At 40.1% G+C, this 22848-nt stretch overlaps 1 protein-coding gene across 1 annotated transcript; it reads right to left on the bottom strand.

Moving 5' to 3' along the window:
* Window positions 1-14923: 14923 nt before the first annotated feature.
* On the bottom strand, window positions 14924-22501 carry LOC141011766 (solute carrier family 35 member F2-like). The gene is made up of 9 exons (XM_073485036.1): window positions 22269-22501; window positions 20687-20947; window positions 19364-19539; window positions 19017-19144; window positions 18654-18813; window positions 17569-17725; window positions 17424-17476; window positions 17046-17200; window positions 14924-15199 (listed from the first exon to the last, which is right to left on the bottom strand). Exons 2-9 carry the CDS (start codon window positions 20785-20787, stop codon window positions 14924-14926), a joined length of 1206 nt encoding a protein of 401 aa, XP_073341137.1. The 5' UTR covers window positions 20788-20947; window positions 22269-22501.
* Window positions 22502-22848: the final 347 nt, after the last annotated feature.

Here is a 22848-nt window from a genome sequence, read left to right as displayed (position 1 = left end):
TTCTTTTTGTGGAGTGTCAGCAACACGTTTCTGTAGCTCTGAACTTTGTCTTTTGTATTTAAACTCTTTAAAAGTGTTCAGAAATAGCAGAATGGAAATATTCATCTGTAATATTTTATAATAACCATCATTAATAAATCAACTTTCATTCATAATTATTTCACTGTGAACAAATAATGAACTGCTTCATAAACAATTTAATGACAAATTGTTGCAACTGATGTTTATAATAGTTTGTAAATGATTAATAAAGACTGTGTAGTTCATCTGTAAACATTATTTAGATGATATTATAAAGTTGCCTGATGAACCTCTACAGTTGTTTGATAAATGATGCATAAAGCATCTCATTGTTTATCAGCAGGGAAATAATTATTAACTAAGTTTTAATTAACTATACATTTACCATTCATTAATGATGGTTATTATAAAGTGTTACCTGTTGATCAAACAATCATTTATATGAAATAACTGATTAGAAATGACAAATATAATCAGGTTTAAAAGAGCTGTTATCATTTTAAATATACTTGGAACATTTTACTGTTTTTATTGTTTTTATTATACTTGATAAATTAAATTTAAAAAATTTACAAAACGTATTTGCTGCATTTTATTACTCAGTATTCGTCCTTTTAATGTCCACAATAAATATTGTTTTCTAAATGCACAAAATAAAAGTGACAGAAGTTGTGTGAACAGGCCGGATAGCAGCTTCAGTCGAGGAAAAAGCTGAAAAAAAAGGAATTGTCTGAGTCACAATGTGAGGTCAGAGGTCAGCCTGATTCAGTGTGTTGCTGTTTGGCACTTCAGTGGGTCTCTGATCAAATGCAGCAGAATAGAGTGGTGTAGCCATGAGGTGTGTTTGTAGGCTAACGCTGAAGTTAGCATCGCTCTGGTTCCCTCCACAAAAAGCCTACGGGATCTTTCAAATGGATTTTTGATTATTGCAGAAAATAATCTCTGTGACTCTGACAGGTTTTGTTCATCAAGATAATCTTCACAGATGAACACCACTTTTGTGATTTTTGAAGCGCAAATTAAATCTCTAGCAGTAAAAAGCTAATGTTAGGCTACAAACAGACGACATCACGGTCACGTGACTTAAACGTCACGACCACTGAGCATCTTACTGCACAATTACTATGCAGGTTTTCTATAAACTGATCAATGTACAAGTTGTAAAGTCAGAGTTAGAATAGTGTGTAACTAAAGTGGGCCTGTGAAGACGGACTAGTGAGTAGACGAGTCTCGCTGTGATGACGTTTAATGTCCCCGACAACCTCTGTAGTCTCGTTCAGACACTTGTTAGTAACCGCCGTTGTTAACACACGTAAGAGCTTTATAACTAAATTGTGGCACATTTAATGATGTATTTTATGTTGTACAACAAAAAGTGTAAATATCTTCAGCCTCCAGTAACCACACACCTTATTTCAGGCAACCAATTAAAAAACCCCACATAGACTTTTAGACGAGGGAACCAAAGTGCAAACTGGTTTCCAGGTTTTAGGACTGCAGACTACACCACTCTATAGAGTCTCTTTAGGTACTCTGAGGGAAATTCTCTAAAGTCCCTTTTATTATTTTGATGTGTTATTGTTGCTTATGTAACTTAACAAATATAGATATGTGTAGACTTAGACTTTTCTTTATTGTCATTCAAAAGTACCCCTCACAGTGCAGATCAGAACGATATTTTGTTGCATTTGGCTCAGTATAGCGCAGGATAATGACAGCAGCCAGTATTTACAATAAATAAATAAAATAAAAACTGTAGTCATAAATACTATAATATAAAACATAAAAATATATATTGCACAATGTGTATTATTATATTGCAGTCAAGTGAAGCAGTCCTGAGTGGGTGTGTGAGGGAGGATTTTAGTTTGTGTTCAGCAGTCTTATTGCTGTTGTAGAACCTGGCTGTTCTGCTTCGAAGGCTGCAGAACCTCTTTCCAGAGTCCAGCAGCGAGAACAGTCCATGGTGGGGGTGGGAGGTGTCTCTGCTGATGTTATGAAGCCCTGATCGGGCAGCGTTTCTTTGCAGTGACTTGGATGGGAGGAAGAGAAGTCCCGATGATTTCCTCTACTGTCCTCACCACCCTGCAGGGTCTTCCTGTCAGAGCACTGCAGGCTCCTGACCAGACAGGGATGCAGCTGGTCAGTATGCTCTCTATAGTGCCTCTGTAGAAGGTGGTCAGAATTGGAGGGGGGAGGTGTGCTCTCTTCATCAAACTTCACAATGTGGTTAGTGGTGGACCTGGCACTACAGTTTTGCGGGGTGAGGACGCAGTCTTGAGGGGAGCCGGTGCTGAGGGAGATGACACTGGAGGTGTTGTTGCCCACCTGCACATGCTGGGGTCTGTTTGAGAGGAAGTCAAGCAGCCAGTTACACAGGGGGCTGCTGAAGCCAAGGGGGGGCAGTTTGCTCACCAGATGCTGCAGGATGATGGTATTGAATGTCGAGCTGAAGTCCAGAAACAACATTCGCACGTGTGTTCCTCCCTTCCAGATGTTCTAGGGTGAAAACTTGTGCCTGTGGGCCTCCTGCATGGTTTCTGTCTAGTGACAGTTATATGGTCGCAGAGCATGTATGGTATAAGGCTGTGAAAACTAACCTAAGTAGGAACTCGGTTAAGGAGTTCATCCTGAAGGTGTTCGTGTCACTTCTTCTGTGTATCTTTGTTCTGACAATGGTTGATGTATGACACATAAACTATGGAACGTACATGTATGCTAAGATTATGTTTAACCTAATCTGGATGTGGAGATGTTGGAGTGTTATTTTAAGTGAGCTCACTTGTAACCTTGTGACTGCTGCAATTGTGTGTATGGGTTCTACTATTATAAAGGATGAGGAGAGACTGCCTCTCTTCAGTCATTATCTACAGTTGAAACCAGAAGTTTACATACACTGTATAAAAAGACACATAACCAACATAACACAGAAATGTGCGTATCAACCCCAGAACAAAAGCAAAAGACCTTGTGAAGATGCTGAAGCTGTCAAGAGAGTGTCATTATCCACAGTGAAACGAGTCCTGTACCGACATGGGCTGAAAGGCCACTCAGCGAGGAAGAAGCCATTACTCCAAAATCAACATTAAAAAGCCAGTTTGCAAATGCACACAGGGACAAAGACCTTAATTTTTGGAGACATGTCCTGTGGTCTGATGAAACTAAAATTGAACTGTTTGCCCATAATGAACATTGTTACATTTGGAGGGAAAAGGCCTGAGAACACCATCCCAACTGTGGAGTACGGGGGTGGCAGCATCATGTTGTGGGGGCGTTTTGCTGCAGGAGGGACATACTAATGAAATTTATGTAAACTTCTGATTTTGAAGAAGGTAATAAAAAATTGTCTTAAAAATGATCTCTCTCATTATTCTGGCATTCAGCAAATAGAAATAATTTTGTTAATCCTTCTGGTAAACTTCTGGTTTCGACTGTATGTGCCGCTGATGTGTGACTCTTGCTTGCAAGTAATAAAGAACTTCTAGAAAAGAAATATTGTGTCAAACTTAGTGTTTGACCAACTCTCATCTGCACTAGACAAGCGACTGATTTTCAGTTGCCACAACAGTTCGTACAGCCTACATAACAAAACACAAAACAAAGGAACAAATGTTTTCTGTTTGTGACGCAGACTAAGTGAAATAACTGCAGCTCATTTATGGAAATGAAATGTGACACTGCTGCCCTGAGGAATGACAGTAAGCTGACTTTCTGCAACAGCCATCTGACGCTCAGTATACAAACTGGGTAGAAACAGTGTTTGTGATGTGCGTCAGTGTTGCAACATCGTCCTTCTCAGAACTCACTATCTGAAGACTTGTACCTGATAACAGAAGATTTCCTGAAAACATAGCGTGGCTGTACTTATCTCCAAAATCTGAACGTTTCATGAGCTAAGAAAGTTCATCAGTGACAAATAAAAAACATCCTTCTCTCATGTTTTTCCTCACCCCTGGCCCTAATACTCCTCCGTATAAAACAGCCATGTTTTCAGTTTTGTGGCGATGCATTTTTCAGGTGATTCAATGACTTTGTTAAAGGTTTGTTTGGCTTCAGAAATACGAGAACCGTCTCAGCTCATAACAGAGCACTTGTTACACTATGTTAGACGAGGTGAGGACCCAAATGCAGACAACACACAGGAGGCAGGAAATAGGGGAACCAAAAGTGAGCTTTGATAAAATAAAGCTGAAAATACAAAACACAAGAAATCTATAAAAACCAAAGATGAGTCACTAGGACCAAAAAACAAAGTAGCAACTAAAAAGCTTAAACAAAGTGCAACAGAAAAGCAAAGTTCAAATCAAACGAGAAACAAGAAACCAAACTCAGAAACCAAAACGGGAGGCAACACATGGGAAGACGGACCAAGACAGAGTAACATTTAACAACACGGAAGGCAAAGATTTACACAGGACACAGAACACGGATATATTTCTTCCAACACGTGTCACACATGTCTGATTACATGTTACAAGAAATAATGCAAATAATGAAACCTCTCAGGAGCCATGGTGTAACAGCATGTCACTAGTTTGGGGACTTCTGTTTAGATGAATCTTGCAGTAAACTCAAGTTAACACCTTTAATGTGTCTAAAAGTCACTTCACAACATGTGTCTAATCTGTTGAGGTTGGATTTCTTGGTAGAGAGCCTAATGCGTCAACGTTTCCTATGATGATGAGATAAACAAGTCACGTTCCTCCAATCACAAACGACAAGCTGCTGATGAGGGTTGATGTAGAGGTTATAGGGTGAGAGGTGTCAGTGTTTGCTCGTCCTCAGAACAGAATGGCTGCAGTCACAGAGCTCTCCTTCCTGCTGTTTGCTCTCATCAACAACATTCATGCAGAAGAACGTATCGTCATCGCAGAGGTACGGGACTCTTACACCTTCAGCCTCCCCGAGGAGACCAACTCCTGCCTGATCTCCAGATTTGTTGGTGAGGAGAAGCTCGTCCTGTGGAATACCTCTGCCCTCTGGTCCCAGAACTCCACAGTACCTGAAGACTTGAAACATCGACTGTCAGTTGTCAGCAGAGACAATACTTCTTCTTACAGGATCCAGAACCTGACCCACTCAGACTCCGGCCAGTACCAAGAGGAGTGTTGGGGCAACGTGACATATGAGAAAAACATCACTATTATTGTTTGTAGTGCAATAAATAAAGACGATTATATTCCTGTGATAGTTGGAGAAACAGTGGACCTGCCATGTGAGGGAGCGGCTGACAATCTGGACATCCAGTGGCTCAAGAGTGAGTCTGAATATGTGGACAACATTTGGACAAGACTTTTTGGGGACAGTGTAACATCGGTGATGGACAATGTTAAAGGAAGATCCCAAGTGGTGAAAACCTCATCAGGACTTCGTATTTACAACCTCACATTAACACAGATCAGATTGTACAGCTGTCTGGTGATGAACCAACAGCAGTGTGTCAGCAGTCACATTGTAGAGTTACACCTACCATTGGAGATTATCCTCCACACAGTGGGAGAGACAGCTGTGTTACAGTGCCCTGCCGCTGATTTCACTGACGACCAGCCCCCACTTTGGACAACGAGTAATAGGATAACCTCCAGCTCTGTCTCAGAGGGGCGCAGAAACTACTCACTGGTGCTTTCATCGCTTCAGTTAAATCACACAGGTTCATACAGGTGTGAAATCTACAACCATGTTCAACGGTATGACCTGTTCGTGTGCCCCAAATCTGGCCCACCTGCTGTCGAGCTCTTCTCAGAAGGAGACAATGTCACTTTCAGATGCAGAGGTTGGGAAGAGGGTAGGTGGCACTTCTGGTTCATCAAGTCAAACCAAACAGAAGGCAGACTCTTGAGTGAATTTAATTTAGCATCTGATTCTGATCTGAAGAGCAGACTGAACATATTTAAAGATGATGGCTTGTTGATTCTCTCTAATGTCTCACTGGAAGACACAGGAGAGTACTGGTGTGCTGTTCTTGAATCAGATTACCAGTGTTTGTCATCAGCCAAAACTCTTCTGAAGGTCAGAGAGCCCTCTGGGATGGACTTCACCCTCTACATGGTGAGGTCCTCACTGCTCCCTGGTCTGCTGGTGATCCTCTGTGTTGTTGTGGTCGCTGTGAACCAGAGGACCAGGAGAGGAGAGCAGCGTTCAGCTCAGACAGACAGTTAATAAACAAACTGTGTGTTCATACTTACTCATCATCATGGTTTATCACCTATTGTAGATGTAAGTACTCATTTCTCTTCATCTTTAATACAGGATGTTCTATATTATGTTATATTATATTATATTATATTATATTATATTATATTATATTATGTTATATTATATTATATTGTGTTATATTATATTATATTATATTGTGTTATGTTATGTTGTATTATATTATGTTATATTGCATTGTATTATATTATAATATATTATATTATGTTATGTTGTGTTGTGTTGTGTTGTGTTATGTTATGTTATGTTATGTTATGTTATGTTATATTATATTATATTATAATATATTATGTTATGTTATGTTATGTTATGTTATGTTATGTTATATTATATTATATTATATTATATTATATTATATTATAATATATTATATTATATTATGTTATGTTATGTTATGTTATGTTGTGTTGTGTTGTGTTATGTTATATTATATTATATTAAATCATATTATATTATGTTGTGTTATATTATATATGTTGATTCATGCAAATTGAACATATGTGAACTTGAGAGAAAGATGGAGACAGATTATTGTTATTATTATTCCTATTAATAGTAGTACCAGTAGTATTAGTATCTGATTGTTAGAAGTATTGTTGTTGTTGTTGTTGTTGTTTAGAGGTGACATAAAATATGAAAATAAATAAAAAGAGGGGTAACACTTCATAATAACATCATTAAAAAGTGATTAAATTTATAGTTAATTAAACTTTAGTTAATAGTTATTTCACTGCTAACAAAACATGCTTTATTAACAACTGTAAATGTTGATAAACATCAGTTGTAACTTTATAATGTCCATCCAAATAATGTTTACAGATGAACTACACAGTATTTATTAACATTTACAAAGTATTATCAACATCAGTTGCCACGTAACAATAAACAAGTGCTTAATAAAGGGTTTGTAAAACATCTGATTGTTTGTCAACAGTGGAATAACTATTAACTTCACTTTAATTAACGATACATTTACCATTTATTAATCACGTTCATTACAAAGTGTTTCCAAAAAAGGTCGTCGCAATAAAGAAAACTAAATGTAATAATGTTATTGATATTGATAGCATGGGAATAAATAGCTAACAGTTATATTATTAATAATGATAATAATAGAAATACTGATGGTAGTTTTAAGGATGTCCCCTCAGTTTCTGTATTAGTTTGTGTACAGTGATGTATAATAATAATAATATGTATAATGTATATTAACATTATGTTTTTAAGTCATTTTTAACATGTATGCAAGTAATCTTTGAACATTTCACTGAAGGTATATTTTTTAATCTTTTTGCTTAAAATAAAATCTTGTTCTGATGATTGTGTGATTTTTGTTTTCAATCACATGTGAAGGAATCTGAGTTGGCTTTTATGCATATATATATAATAATAACTGTATCTTGTAGTGTTTTTAGTGCTATATAATTGTTATGATACCTTGGTCTATATCAGTCATCTGTATAAATAAACAATACATGTTGATACCCAGTTTCTACTGTGTTGATTGTTATTTCTGATTGTAATTATTATAAGTAACCCATCTCTCAGTGTGCAAAATATATCTTAAAGTCAGATTAACTCCAACGTTCACAAGTATAGTTTTTATCAGTGCCTGTAGTGTTTCGTACGGCAGCGTGTTGCCGCCACGCCACAAAAACACAAACAGTTCAGTATCATGTTATAACGTGAAAAGTTTATTGTTATAATAAAAATGTTCATGTTTTAACATGATGATGTAAAATATCTTTTATAATGTGAAAATATCTTGTTACTACATGAAATGTTTTATAACAATAAGTTGTCACATTATAACAGAAGTGTTTGCTGTTATAATGTGATCAGTTTGTATTTCACAATATGAAAATGTCTTGTTATTATGTAAAAACATCTTGTTATAGCATCAAACTTTTCACGTTATAACAAGATACTGAACTGTTTTTCTTTTTGTGGCGTGTCAGCAACACGTTTCTGTAGCTCTGAACTTTGTCTTTTGTATTTAAACTCTTTAAAAGTGTTCAGAAATAGCAGAATGGAAATATTCATCTGTAATATTTTATAATAACCATCATTAATAAATCAACTTTCATTCATAATTATTTCACTGTAAACAAATAATGAACTGCTTCATAAACAATTTAATGACAAATTGTTGCAACTGATGTTTATAATAGTTTGTAAATGATTAATAAAGACTGTGTATTTCATCTGTAAACATTATTTAGATGATATTATAAAGTTGCCTGATGAACCTCTACAGTTGTTTGATAACTGATGCATAAAGCATCTCATTGTTTATCAGCAGGGAAATAATTATTAACTAAGTTTTAATTAATTATACATTTACCATTCATTAATGATGGTTATTATAAAGTGTTACCTGTTGATCAAACAATCATTTATATGAAATAACAGATTAGAAATGACAAAAAAAGTATCTTGCTGCATTTTATTACTCAGTATTCGTCCTTTTTAATGTCCACAAGAAATATTGTTTCTAATTGCTCCAAACAAAAGTGACAGAAGTTGTGTGAACAGGCCGGATAGCAGCTTCAGTCGAGGGAAAAGCAGGAAATATCAGTAAACTGGATTATAGCTCCCAAACTTTTATTTTAAGCGTCAACATTTCAGCTTTAACATCCATCTCATCAGGACGGCTTAAATCCCTCCATCACTAACATCTGCTGTGATAAACATACAGGTCCTGATGAGTAAAACACTTTGAAAACCAATATATAACAGAATATTATAGTGATTATTTTCTAAGGGAACTGTCTGTCTGAGTGTGTTTATTTCTCCTCATTAATCTGGGTGCATCTTGTGTTTACTCTCTAATGAGGTTTGTGGATATGATGGGGACACATAAGAACACAAGCAGATGAGCTGCATCTGTTATCAGTCATCTAAACATATGAATATCTACAGTCAGTGCACTTAAAGGATGTGAGCCCATGGCAGCATCCACACACCAGTCAGTGATCCACAGACTGGTTTCACCTCGGACCAGTTTGAACTGGTTGCACAGACTTGTTTGCTGCTCAAAGCCATTCTGTTTTTTGGACCCCGCATCCTCCGGGACAGAGCAGCAGCAGCAGCCCGGCACAGCCGAGGCTCTCATCCACCGGAGGAAGCGAGATTCCTCGGTACAGAGAGAGACAGAGGCCTGGAGGAGGCAGCAGCTGCTCGGGGCACAGCGGAGCCTCTCAGCGGCTGAAGGCGCAGACAGTCCCCGACAGAGAGCGCGGACCTGCCGCCAGCATGACTGCAGACGTGGCGGTGTCTCTGGTGCTGCTCGCGGGGACGCACGAGCTCAGGCTGCTGTCCGAGGTGGGCGGGATCGAGCCTCGACTCGCGCTCACCTTCACGTACCTGGCAGCCGTGATCCACGGGCTCACCTTCAGCGGGGCCATCGGCGACCCCACCGGTGCGCTCGAGCACGCGTACCACGCGAGGCTCTCGGGCTCGTGCGCCCTGCGGCGGATCGCGTGCCAGTTCGCTGCGGCCGCTGCCGCGCGAGCCGCCGTGCCTGTGATCTGGGGTATGGGGTTGTCGGGACTGCACGCGCGCCACAAGCTCCTCGGTTACCGGTGCATCAGCCCCATTCACGCGCCACTGCCCAAGGCCGCCGCAGTGGAGCTCGCGTGCGCCTTTGCGGTTCAGACTGCTGTCACGCACACGCGATCGGTGGAGGAGAAATACCGCGTGCACGCGGTGGCTGCAGCGATCGCAACAGTGGTGTACGCAGGTATGACTGCTCTGTGTTGTTTGTGATGACGTCACGTGAATAATTAACAATAACCTTCATTAATAAATGTTATTGTAGAGTTAATTAAACGTCAGGAGGAGCTCCATGTAGTTTTAGAGAAGGAGTTAAAACTCAGAATTTTAATATTTACAATATTAATGAGGTAATAATACAAACTCAGAAAAATAAGGTCCCCACAACACTGAAGCTAGAAAGGTGGCAGGGTCCGCCACAGATAAACAAGGTAAAGCAGTATAAATTGTGTTGTCCTTTAAGGTCAGTTTGTTTATTCAGTTTGTTCGGTCATGAAAACAAAGAGAGTTTGATTATTTAGTTTGTTTAGGCAGAAAAAAAATCAGCCAATGAAGAACTTTCTCTTCTCATTAACATTTCTTCCCTAAAACTACATAATGCTCCTTTAACAAACAATTGAATGCTTCATAAAACATTTAATAAGCAACTGTTTATTGTAAAGTTGCAAATGATGTTAATAATACTTTGTAAATGTTATTAAACACTGTGCAGTGAGGTTATAAACATTATCTTGATGGCCATGAGAAAGTTGATGTTTAAAAAGATAAATAACTATTAACTAAAGTTTGATTTACTGTAAATTCACCATTCATTAATGATGATTTTTATAAAGTGGGACCTTGTTTTCATACTCTTCTTATACGGACACAGTCTGAGTCACAATGTGAGGTCAGAGGTCAGCCTGATTCAGTGTGTTGCTGTTTGGCACTTCAGTGGGTCTCTGATCAAATGCAGCAGAATAGAGTGGTGTAGCCATGACGTGTGTTTGTAGGCTAACGCTGAAGTTAGCATCGCTCTGGTTCCCTCCACAAAAAGCCTACGGGATCTTTCAACTGGATTTTGGATTATTGCAGAAAATAATCTCTGTGACTCTGACAGGTTTTGTTCATCAAGATAATCTTCACAGATAAACACCACTTTTGTGATTTTTAAAGAGCGTAAATTAAATCTCTAGCAGTAAAAAGCTAATGTTAGGCTACAAACAGACGACATCATGGTCACATAACCAAAGTCAGATCGGGGGGAAACCAGGAAGTCGGGATGAGGGGCAGTGGCCTATCAGGAGGCCTGCGGTGAAGGCGGAAACCCTCTGGGACTGCAGAAGCCCTCTGGAGTCTGTTGGCAACGGTGGCGATGGCTGGAACCCTCTGGAGGCCGGCGGTGATGGTGGAAGCACTCTGGACTCGACCGGACCGCTGACGGAGGAGCAGGAACAGGTGTCGGCCAGGCTGCCGACGGAGGAGCACAGGGGCTGGTCAGCCGGACCACTGCCAGGTGTCGGCCACATAGTCGAAGGAGAACCACTGGCAGATGTTGGCCGGGCCGCCGTTAATGGAGCTGGGGTGCTGGGCAGGCCTGGCTCCAGGGCACTGGGCAGCAGAACAGCTGGACCTGAACAGCAGATCAGGGGGCAAGGACGTGGATGGGGACATCATTTTCTTGGCGGGAGCACCTTGTAGGCCAGGCGGGTTCCCAAAAATGGGTCCACTTTGGACTTGTCTGGGGCTGAGGCATGGGCTTCAGCTTGGGCTGGTAGCTGGGCTGGGGCTGAGGCATGGGCTTGGGTTGGTGCGCTGGCAACTACCTGGGAGTCGCTGGTGTCCAGGTTCTCCAATAAAGCCCTTTGTGGTCTGACCAGTGTTTGGAGGTAGATGGGTGCAGTTCTGTTGATGGTCTTGAAGGCCAGTACCATCGTCTTGAATCGGATCCGGGCTGCAACAGGAAGCCAGAAGAGGTCACAGCGGAGGGGGGTCACATGGGAGTGTTTGGGTACATTGAAAACAAGGTGCGCTGCAGCGTTCTGGATATGCTGTACCGGTTAAGTCGCAGAGGCTGGGAGTCCAGCCAAGAGCTAGTTGTAGTAGTCCAGGTGGGAGATGACCAGCGCTTGGACCAGGAGTTGCATTGTGTCCTTTGTAAGGAAAGACCAGATCCTGCGGATGTTGTAGAGGGCATATCTGCAGGATTGGGCCACAGCAGTGATGTTGGGGGTGCGGGATAGTCTGTCCGTCATTCCTCCCAGTCGATGAAGACGATACTGTGACGTCCTCGACAGTGACTGACAGGTTCATGCAAGGGCAGTCTTTCCCCGGGATGAAGAGGAGTTCAGTTTTATGAAGGTTGAGCTTGAGGTGGAGATGTCTACCAGGCATTCCAAGATGTACGTTGGGGAAAAAGAGAAGAACAGTTGGGTGTCATCTGCATAACAGTGGTAAGAGAATCCATGTGATGTGATTGCAGAGCCTAGTGATCTGGTGTTGAGTGAGAACAGAAGTGGTCTTAGGACTGAGCCGTGAGGGACACCAGATTACAGAAAGCAGGGTTTGGACAAGGAGCCATTCCTTATGACCTGAAAGGTGCGATTTGTCAGGTATGATGTGAACCAGGTTAGAGCAGCGTCAGCGATGCCAAGTTCAGCCAGAGTGGAGAGGAGGATTTGGTGGCTGACTGTGTCAAATGCAGAAGATGGGTCGAGGAGAATGAGGACGGACGAGTGGGACGAGGCTCTGGTGGCACGGAGGGACCCATTCACTGTGAGGAGGGCCGTCTCAGTGGAGTGAGCAGTCCTGAAGCCTGACTGATTGGGGTCAAGGAGGTTGTTTTGTGAAAGATACCAATTAAAAAAAACCCACATAGACTTTTAGACGAGGGAACCAAAGTGCAGAAATGCAAACTGATTTCCAGGTTTTAGGACTACAGACTACACCACTCTATAAAATCTCTTTTGGTTTGTATAGCCTACATAACAAAACACAAAACAAAGGAACAAATGTTTTCTGTTTGTGACGCAGACTAAGTGAAATAACTGCAGCTCATTTATGGAAATAAAATGTGACACTGCTGCCCTGAGGAATGACAGCAAGCTGACTTTCTGCAACAGCCATCTGACACTCAGTATACAAACTGGGTAGAAACAGTGTTTGTGATGTGCTGCAGTGTTGCAACATCCTCCTTCTCAGAACTCACTATCTGAAGATTTGTACCTGATAACAGAAGATTTCCTGAAAACATAGCGTGGCTGTACTTATCTCCAAAATCTGAACGTTTCATGAGCTAAGAAAGTTCATCAGTGACAAATAAAAAAACATCCTTCTCTCATGTTTTTCCTCACCCCTGGCCCTAATGCTCCTCCGTATAAAACAGCCATGTTTTCAGCTTTGTGGCGATGCATTTTTCAGGTGATTCAATGACTTTGTTAAAGGTTTGTTTGGCTTCAGAAATATGAGAACCGTCTCAGCTCATAACGGAGCACTCCCTCCTTCAGTTTGATCAAACAAATCAAAAACACCCAAAAAATCTCAATCTCTCCACCTAAAGAAAGATTGATGTAAGAGCACGTTCAGCTTCGGTTGTAAACCAACAAACAGTGGCTCCAGTTTTGGTCCATCAAGGCCCCATATTGTCCAGAGTGAGATTTACATGTCTGTTTTTATTATAAAGCAAGTCAATAGGCAGAGGTGTGAGGTAACAAAGTACAAATACTTAGTTACTCCACTTAAGTAGATGTTTCAGGTATCTGTACGTCGCTTGAGCATTCATTTTTCTGACAATTTCTGACTTCTCCTCTCTACATCTGAACACAAATATCTGAACTTTCTCCTGCTCACATTTTCAAAACAGGCTCGTTGCTTTAGTTTGATGCCTTTGAGGTGAATTATGGATTATTTTTATTTGGCGTCATCGCACGCCGCCTTCACAACATCACAAGACTGATTCAACTTCTCAGTGCACATCACACACAGCAGACGCAGCGAGACGAAACAAAGATGTAAGAAGAAGTAAACAGACAGAGAGGGAGGCTGGAATGGGGAGAAAAGGCTTGTTAGTGTCTCATATCTGCAGACATTTTCTTATTTTCTCTCTTTGTAGCTGCTCGGGACGCTTTACCAACCCAAAATGTGGCTATTTGACGTCCTGGGAATGAGACTCAACTATCAACTATGTTTGTGGTGCATTCAGGAACCGCTGGGACACATCCTACTGACTCTACCTTTAACTTTAATAGTCTTTGAATTATATTAGTATGACGTGAGCTTCAGTTAGCTTTGACCACAAATGTCCTTCAGAGGGAGACTTTTACTTTGATACTCTGAGTACATTCCACAGCCAGTACTCTATTACTTTCTCTACTTGAGTATGTAGTGAAACATGGCAACACTAAAATGACCCACCAGTCAAGCAGAAACACAGCAACCTCTGCATCCGTCTTCAGCCTTTCAGCTCTCGGAGGTCTCTCCACCTTTGAAAAGCCTCGCCGATGTTGACATGGGTCTTCGCCCTTGAGTTGTCACAGTCCTTCTTTTTTTCAGCGCACACAGAACAGACAGCTAGCGGACCACAAGGTGATAAACACTGAATTTGACATAAAGTGTATTGGATTAGCATTAATGACTACACCTTTAAAGAGAAAGGAGCTAAAACGGAGGGTGAATAGAGGTGCTGCAGTAATGGACAGTTTGAGAAGAATGATGTGTTTTTAAGCATGTACACTTCATTAATACAAGTGTGTGTGTGTGTGTGTGTGTGTGTGTGTGTGTGTGTGTGTGTGTTAAAGTTAATTAATTTATACACATTGATTCAACATGATAGAAAACATTTGCATTAAATGTGACACTTTACATTGAACTTGTGAAATAGAATTAGATGTAAAGTTTACATGTATTCAAAATACTTAAAGTCGACCTTTTAGGCTTTTTTTTAGTGAATAAAATCTTTAAGCAGCGTTCAAGGATGAGATGTGTACCACTGTTTTCATTTATTTTATTGTATTTTCTCTTTTATTTCACTTCTTTTCTTGATACTTTCTGTGTGGACTCTTCTTCTATATTGCCTGTATGCTGTTGCATAAAAGCAAAACTCAATAAATAAATGTGTTTACAAAAAAGACGTATCAACAGGTTTCTGTGCTGTAGCTCACATTTTAGTGCTGCGACCAACAGCATCACTGAGGCTGCTCTTCCTCCTCTCCTCTTCCTCCTGCTCTCCATCCTCAGTGGTGATCCTCACAGCCACTTCCTGCTTGGTGATGTCATCCTGAGTGGCCACAGGATGGTTGTAGTGATCTTCCTCACAGATGGAAGAGGAAGAAGAGGAGGAGGAGTCCGTGTGGTCAACAGGTGTTGGCACGACGTTGAAGGTGATGAAGCCGATGAGGATGACCACCAGTGAGACCAGGTAGAGTCCAGAGAACTGAGGAAAAGGATATATTTAATTATATGAACTGAGGTGATGCAGTCAGGGGGAAACACTTTATGTTTTACTTGCTGATTAATTTAATCGGTTGACATGTTTTTTTTTAATCTAAAATCTTAAAGTAGCAGTTCACTGAAAACTGAAAATTCAGTCATTGTGTACTCACCCCCAGCTGATGGAAAGTAGTAAAACATTTTTGAAGACGTGACGTCACAAACTGATTTGAAAAGACTTTATTTAAACCCTCGATGTGCAGTGGAACATGTGAACCCACGTCAGACGGGGTGAGCGCTAACGCTTTTAGCTTTGCAGCTACGGTGAAGATTTCAGCTTAAAAAACAGTGTAAATCTCGGGATCCCGGCTTCCAGAGACACTTTCAGTTGTTTTTTCCGTTTTTACAACAAGTCTCCAGCTACTTCAGTTGCCATTTTTGCTGTGAAGCTCCAGAAAAATTCTGTGAATTATGAAACTTCACCTGACTTTCCATCAGCATGAGGGTGAGGAGATGATGACTGGATTTACATTTTTGTGTGAACTGCTCCTTTAAATCATGACTAGTTGATTTTTTTTGGCCACTCAGGGGCAGCAGAAACGAGCTGTAAACACACGTTGACATATCATCACCTTTTAAGTCGAAAACCTGATGAGTTTAAATCTAATATTCACTCACTTTTAACTCAGTGTTTGGTCTCGACAAACTCCTGAGGCAAACATCTGGCTCTTTAGCTGCCAAATTTCTCTGAATGAAAACAGCTGCCAGGCAAAGAGAACCAAAACAGTAAAGTCCTGGACCGGATAGATTATATAAAGCTCCTTAAAGCAGATTATTCAATGTGGGTTCATCTTTGAAGAACACCTTTCACATAAATACTGTAATGTGATACCTAGTTAATATCGCGTGGGTGGTTCTCTTTCTTTGTTCAACAACCACTAATTTCAAAGAAAATGGATCCGAAATCCAGAATTTCTCTGGTTTGACGTTGTTGGAACCATTGAGGATGAAGTAAGTACACAACTCAACAGAATATATAACAAAGGTCCGGTTGTTTTCAGACATTTTAATGTAGAAATGTTACGTATTATATCTTGGACACCTGGACAGGCTTTATGACATCAGAACTAGTTTGGAGCCAATCAGGGTCCAATATGCAGCTCACACCACTGTGGCGTGGACACTTGAAACCTCCAGTACACAAACACTGAGAACTGACTTTACAGTAATGTAGGAGACATCTGTTGTCCAGTAGTCAAACTTTTTAAATGAATGACATTTGCATATTCATGAAGGAAGTTTATTGTATCTTTATTCTCCAGATGAAGTCAAACAGACAAATAAAGTAGCATAAGATGAAGAAACTTGTAGTATTTCACTTGAGTAAATGAATTTAATTCGATTTCTGTCAGGAAATCATAAGGAAAACCAGAGTAAATGATTTTTTTTGTGTCATTCTCAGATTCAGAACATGATGAAATATCCAGTTTTGGTTGTTTAAAGGTCATTTAAAGAACTTTGGACTCACGTGTTTATTATAAACTGTTTATATGCAGGCAGCTGTGTTAAAACACATGCCACTGACATTACACTTTAACCCTCATTATTGTTCATTAACGCTGCTGCGTCACTATAACGTTAGGCAGGTCACCGTGACCCAGAAACTGGGGCAGGATGAAGCACTATGAGTTGGAGAGGATGAGACTGGTGATATTCCAATAATGAAAACTATTTCATGAAAACCATCATTTTATAAAACCAGCTGTGTTCGTCAGTCTCTCTTTGCTTTATCCTACCTGTGACCCTGTGTGTGTGTGTGCGTGTGTGTGTGTGTGTGTGTGTCCACTCACACTGTACTGGAAGAGGAAGACCCCACAGAAGAGGCTGAAGAGGTCGGCGGTGAGAAGCGAGAGGTTGACGGAGGTGGCGCTGCTCAGCTTCACCACGATGGGCATACAGCTGTACAGAGCGTACATACACAACGCGTAGGCAGCAAACAGGAGCCCTGAGAGGACAAACACACAGCTGTTAGCTCAAAGTCTAATTCAAACGTTAAAGGAACAGTTCAACATTAAAAATATGATTATTCACCATCTTAACCAGCATCAGTTTGATAAACAGTCTTCTTTAGCACAGGACAGACTTCTGCACAGCAAAGTTTTTGTTGTAGAATGAAATAAATCAGAAGAGGTGAAATCACAATGTTTCTCTGCAGGATGGATACTGACCGACTTGCCAGCTCCACTGGATCTTAGCAACTTCATTACGCTCCAGGACAACCCTGAGCGAAGGAACGTGAATACATCAGATCAATTAAAATGTTGAATGAGTCATACCACTGATCAAACACACAAACATGCACACTTAACATACATCTGTATGGTGCTGATGATTGTGCCGAACAGGCCGACCATGCCGAGGAACTCCACCCGGCTCAGGTTCTTCACCGTGTACTCCTGACACACGTTAGAGACGGCGTACAGCGTCGCACTGATCAGCACCAAACCGTCACCTAACAGGACGTTTGAGGCTGAGGAGAGAAGAGACGAGTCATTACCGCGGTCCAACATCGACCTGATGGTGTTACAAAATCAGTTTGTTCCTCTGGACATCATGCATCAATACACTGATTGGCTGAAGGGACAGATGACTATAACATTTATTTAGTCCTGAAGAGAAAAAAATCTGACATCGGTTCATATTGAATGCTGGTGTTTGCAGCCTGAGCACATATTAAACTGCTAGGAGTGAAATTTTTGAGTTAAGTGACAGATCAAAGTAAAACTGTCACTTTCATGCCTACTAACTTAATAATATAAAATCTGTTTAGTCAAATGTCTCTTTATATTTGCGAGAGCTTAAGGGGTTATTAAGACAATATATCCATTGTCATGATTAAAATAACATAACATTCAAGAATGAATCTTAAATTCATTTAGTTTGCAATCAATTTTCATGGATATTAGTTGTTGTTGTTCCTACAATTATTTCATCCCCATGTAAATATGTTATATTATTGTACATTTCTTGTGTTAAAGCAGGGCAGGGCATTCAGAATAACTATATTAACTATATAGAAATAGCCAATCTTATGTATTTAATATGGGTCATATAGAGGCATCAATATTAAATGGAGTCTGTTTCATAACCAGTTAGAAGTTCCTTGTAGGTTTAGTTGCTTCTGGATATTTTAAGGATTTCACAAAAAAAATAAAACAACCTGAGCAGAAGTGAGTGATATCAAAAATACACATCAAGTAAAGATAAAGGTTGGGCAAATCCTTCAAACCAAAAAAGGATAAAGATTTTTACTTAAATCTTTCACTTAAGTCCAAAAACTCACTTAAATTTCGCTGCGTCTGATAATTTCTGGTCATCATAGAATAAATGGCTAAACACATTATAACCTGGGGCATCGATGAACTCTGAGTAAACACTTATAGGAGGGAAGATCTTACTGGAGCCCTGATCTCGTCCAGCCAGCAGGTCGGCCCCCACCATGGCCCCCACCCCTAGGAGACAGATGCAGACGGCTACAAAGTGGAGCGGCCTGTAGCGGGTCTTCAAAACCCACCAGGACAGTAACATCAGGACCGGGATCACAAAGCAGTCCAGCAGCTGGTGACACAGGAAGACAGACAAGAACACACTTGAATATAACAGCAATCTCTTCTCGTCGACTTCGTGTAAATACAGAAGTTTTATCAAATCCAAGTTGAATCTACCTAAAATTTCTAGTTTTTTAAAACATGAGTTCTTGTAACTTGAAGTCTTGAAATAAGATGAACGTTCACAAAACACAACCTTTAAATGACACGCACCTGTACGCTGGTGAGGGTGGTGTACTGGTACGCTTTAACAACAGTGTAGTTGGCCTCGACGTCCACCAGTCCCAGCAGGAGGTACTTCCACCATCTCCTCTTCAGAATCTGTAAAATATTTCCATCCCCTGCGTTTTAAAGGGAAACACCCCTGAACTTCAGTACTGACATTCGTTTGTTTCACCACCAAGTCTGAGGACAGTCTGACACTGAATCACTGCTGATCCACCAGCTTTAACTGTTCCACTGATTTAAACATTTAAACACTAAGTCATATGTGCTCTATCTAAAAAAATACAGCTCCTTTGTTACAGGTATTATTCTCAGGTGTTCAGAGGTGGTGTTACCTGTCCTGCAGAGCAGCATGGTGGTGTAGGTGACACACAGCAGGGTGTAGTTAAAGAGGCTCTGCATCATCGGCGTGTTCACACCGAAGCTTGTGGCGAGGTACTGAGAGGTGATGGCCGTCCCACAGATGAGCCCCGCCAGGCCCTGACCCATCGCCAACGTCCTCGCTAACTGCCTGAGAGACAGACGGACATCTTTAAGTCTACCGTATGGTTTTATGGATATTTAAACATTTTTAAGAACAAATTAGTTTTATTCTTATCTGCTTCTTTTTTTCAGAGATGAGAAGATTGATACCACTTCAATGATGTTGACACGACGGTGAATAAGAGTGTTTCCCACAATGTTCAACTCCTCCTTTACATTCCTGTTGTTTTGTTATATCAGTTTTATTATAAACATTAATATATATTAATATAAACACATTACAGACAATGAAAACTGCACTGAAAACAAATAACCGCTCAATAAGCAGGGATCCACTAGCCCACTTTTCCATACTTTCTTTCTTCTTGTACAGGAAAATATTTTGTTTATCAACATTATTGCCACGAGCAATACTGGAAGTATTAAATGTGCAGTGAGGAAGACAGAATCTGTCTTTACTTCGTTCGTGCTCTTCATTTTGTCCTTTACAGTTTACAGATCACTGAAGCTCGACTTTGTCATGTCACACTCACACAAATATCACATCAAGGAGTGTTTGCTTTTAGAAAGAATGAATAACTTTAGCCTGACTGCATTTTAAATGTCTGTTTAAAAAGTGGCAGAAGAAGTACTCAGATCTTCTACTGAGGAAAAGAAGCACCACCACAGTGCAGATAATATAGTCTGTTCCTAGAGAAAAAGTCATGTTTAACTCTCTCTGTGCTTTCTGGGTTGAGTCTATATTGTTCTTAGCGAGTTTTAATCGCTTTGTATTATATTTGGCTCCATAAAGCACATTGTAACTGTGTAAAGTTTTACTCTTATCAATAAAAATCAATTATACTTAAATAAATGAGCAGAATATCTCGTCTCAAAATAATGTGATGTAGAACGTACCATTTCAAAAATATAAATATTATATTATATCATATTATTTTATATTATTGTGATGTAATTACCAACGCATTCATGAGTAGATCACTTTCATGATTGGTAATGGTGGTTTTAATTATTTTACACACTGCAGGGTTGCTTGTGAATTATAATTATTATATTGTCATTATTTGAAAAGGACTTTTCCACCAGACTGCTGACTACATCTCTGCTCCACAGATACATATAAACTTGTGTAGTAACTTCCCTCTAACATGCTTCTCTTCCTCTCGTCCACTCACCAGGTCAAAACTTCCTTCAGGTTGAATTTCCTGACCCTCATCAGGAGTCCACTCTTCTGGTTGTCGTCTCTGGATGCCTCCTCAGACTGTTTAGTATCCATGTTGCTGCGCTGATGGAGGACTCCTCTCTGAGTTTTCACTGTCAGGAGCTTTTAAATCCTTGACTTTCACTGTGCCAGAGCTGAATGATTAACTGACTCAGAGGGCAAAGATCACTCGTTCACTTATCTCCGTGAGTGTGTTGAAGACAGCCTGCAGCACCTTGAGATAAGACATGATGATGAAAGATACATTTAAAGAAGTCATCACCGCGCTTCCTCTTGTTTTCACTCTCAGCTGTTATCTGCTGATGAGATAACGACTCGTGTTGGAGGAAAAGTACTTCAGTTGATCACGGTGATTTTTATGGAAATGGCACTGGTGTACATTAACTCAAGTACTTTGTCTACGTACTTCCATGTTATACTATTTTACACTTAAGTAAGTAAAACCAAAGATGGGGAACATTAATATTTGAAAGAATGAATGAGCAGATAATATTTAAATATAATATAAATTGTTGGGAAAGTGGTATAAACTATGATTATTGAGCTCACTTAAGTTCTTAGGAGAATAACTCCCAAACTCCAGCTTGTATTGAAATCATAACTCAAAATTTTACATCCTGAGCGACAGGATTAATTGCTGAGCGCGCTGGCACTTTCTACTTTCCTCCAGACATTTAGGCTCAAATTTAACATGGGAGAATATGAATATGAATATGAGAATATGAGGGTTGGTGGTGCTCTTGCCGCTTAAAAGTCCATACAGCCAAAAGTGTAAGTCTGTTTGCTTCAATAATTAAATGCTTACGACGAGCACAAAATGTCCGGTTGCCCTTTATTTTAGAGTACACTAATAATATGTAATAAGCTGCACTTTGTTGTCAGATTAGACAAAAACTAGAAATATTATGGGCTTTATTATGCAGTAAACATACACAGTTATACCCTAAGTAATCTTATAAAGACAGAATAAACCATTATTTGTACCAAATAAGGCAAAAACTAGAAATATGATGATACAGATGTAATAAACCATTATTTGTGCCAAATTAGAAATAATATGGTCTTTATTAGACGGCAAACAAAGACTTCTAGACTTTCCTAATTTTATTGGACCGACTGGCTCCAGTTATGACATGAAAAAATGTATCCACCAATTTACAGACCCTTGTTTTACAATGTAAGCTTCAGAAAAAGTCTTTCTGGGCCCCAGTGCATCACGTGACGATGTAACGACACGGTTTGGCCACTTCAAAGGTTTGTTTTACCTTGAAATCAGGTCCGATGTCCCTGTGGATTAAACTGTCCACTTTATTTTCAGATGCTAATCAATCAGGGAGCAGTGAAATGATCATTTGTCTGACGTTCCCACATTTGAGCTTCCCACCCTGAGTGTGATGTCACAGGAAATGTGTTAATGTGGTCTGTTGTGTTTGAGACCCACTATCTGTGTCAATCAACCCCAAAATAGGAAATAGGAAAATATAGTTAAAACACAGCCCTCCCAGCTTCCGAAGCAAAGTTCAGGTGAAACTCACGGCTTTCCAGACCGCTTCAGGCTCCTGCGGTGGCTCGTCTCGATGGTTTGGCTCATCTTGTGCGTCTTTATTGCTCGTCTTTGTGATTCTTCCTTTTAACTCGTCCATTACCCTCAGGATGATAAAGAGTAGTTGGGTAGTTTTGTGTCTCTTTGTCATAGTTTTGTGTCTCTTTGTGGGTTTTTTGTGTGTCTGTGGAAGTTTTTTTTGTGCCTTTTTGATGTTTTTTGTATCCTTGTGGAGATTTTTTGTGTCATTGTGGAGGTTTTGAGTCTCTTTGTGGAGGTTTTGAGTCTCTTTGTGGAGGGTTTGAGTGTCATTGTGGAGGTTTTTTGTCTCTTTGTGGAGGTTTTTGTGTCATTGTGGAGGTTTTGAGTCTCTTTGTGGAGGGTTTGAGTGTCTTTGTCTGTCATTCTGTGATCCTGATAATATAAACACATCTTCACACACACTTTCACTGAGAAGTTGTTTCCGGTCATTAGCACAGGAAACAACCTCCCCCTAGAGATATTACCGTTCTTCTGTGATGATAATTGTGTTGACGATGAGGATTGTGGTGAAATTCTTGATTACGTTTCCA

Source organism: Pagrus major, chromosome 2 (assembly GCF_040436345.1).
Source record: "Pagrus major chromosome 2, Pma_NU_1.0".
NCBI lineage: Eukaryota > Metazoa > Chordata > Actinopteri > Spariformes > Sparidae > Pagrus > Pagrus major.
Note: the sequence above shows the minus strand (reverse complement) of the source record. Positions and strands in the feature narration are given on the sequence as shown.

Excerpts from the sequence above, each read along its gene's own strand:
- LOC141011766 (XM_073485036.1), bottom strand. The coding sequence starts at position 20,787 with ATGGATACTAAACAGTCTGAGGAGGCATCCAGAGACGACAACCAGAAG. Across the intron at positions 17,477-17,568 it reads ATCATCAGCACCATACAGAT|GGTTGTCCTGGAGCGTAATG; the intron begins GTATGTTAAGTG and ends TCCTTCGCTCAG. Across the intron at positions 15,200-17,045 it reads TCTTCCTCTTCCAGTACAGT|TTCTCTGGACTCTACCTGGT; the intron begins GTGAGTGGACAC and ends CCTTTTCCTCAG.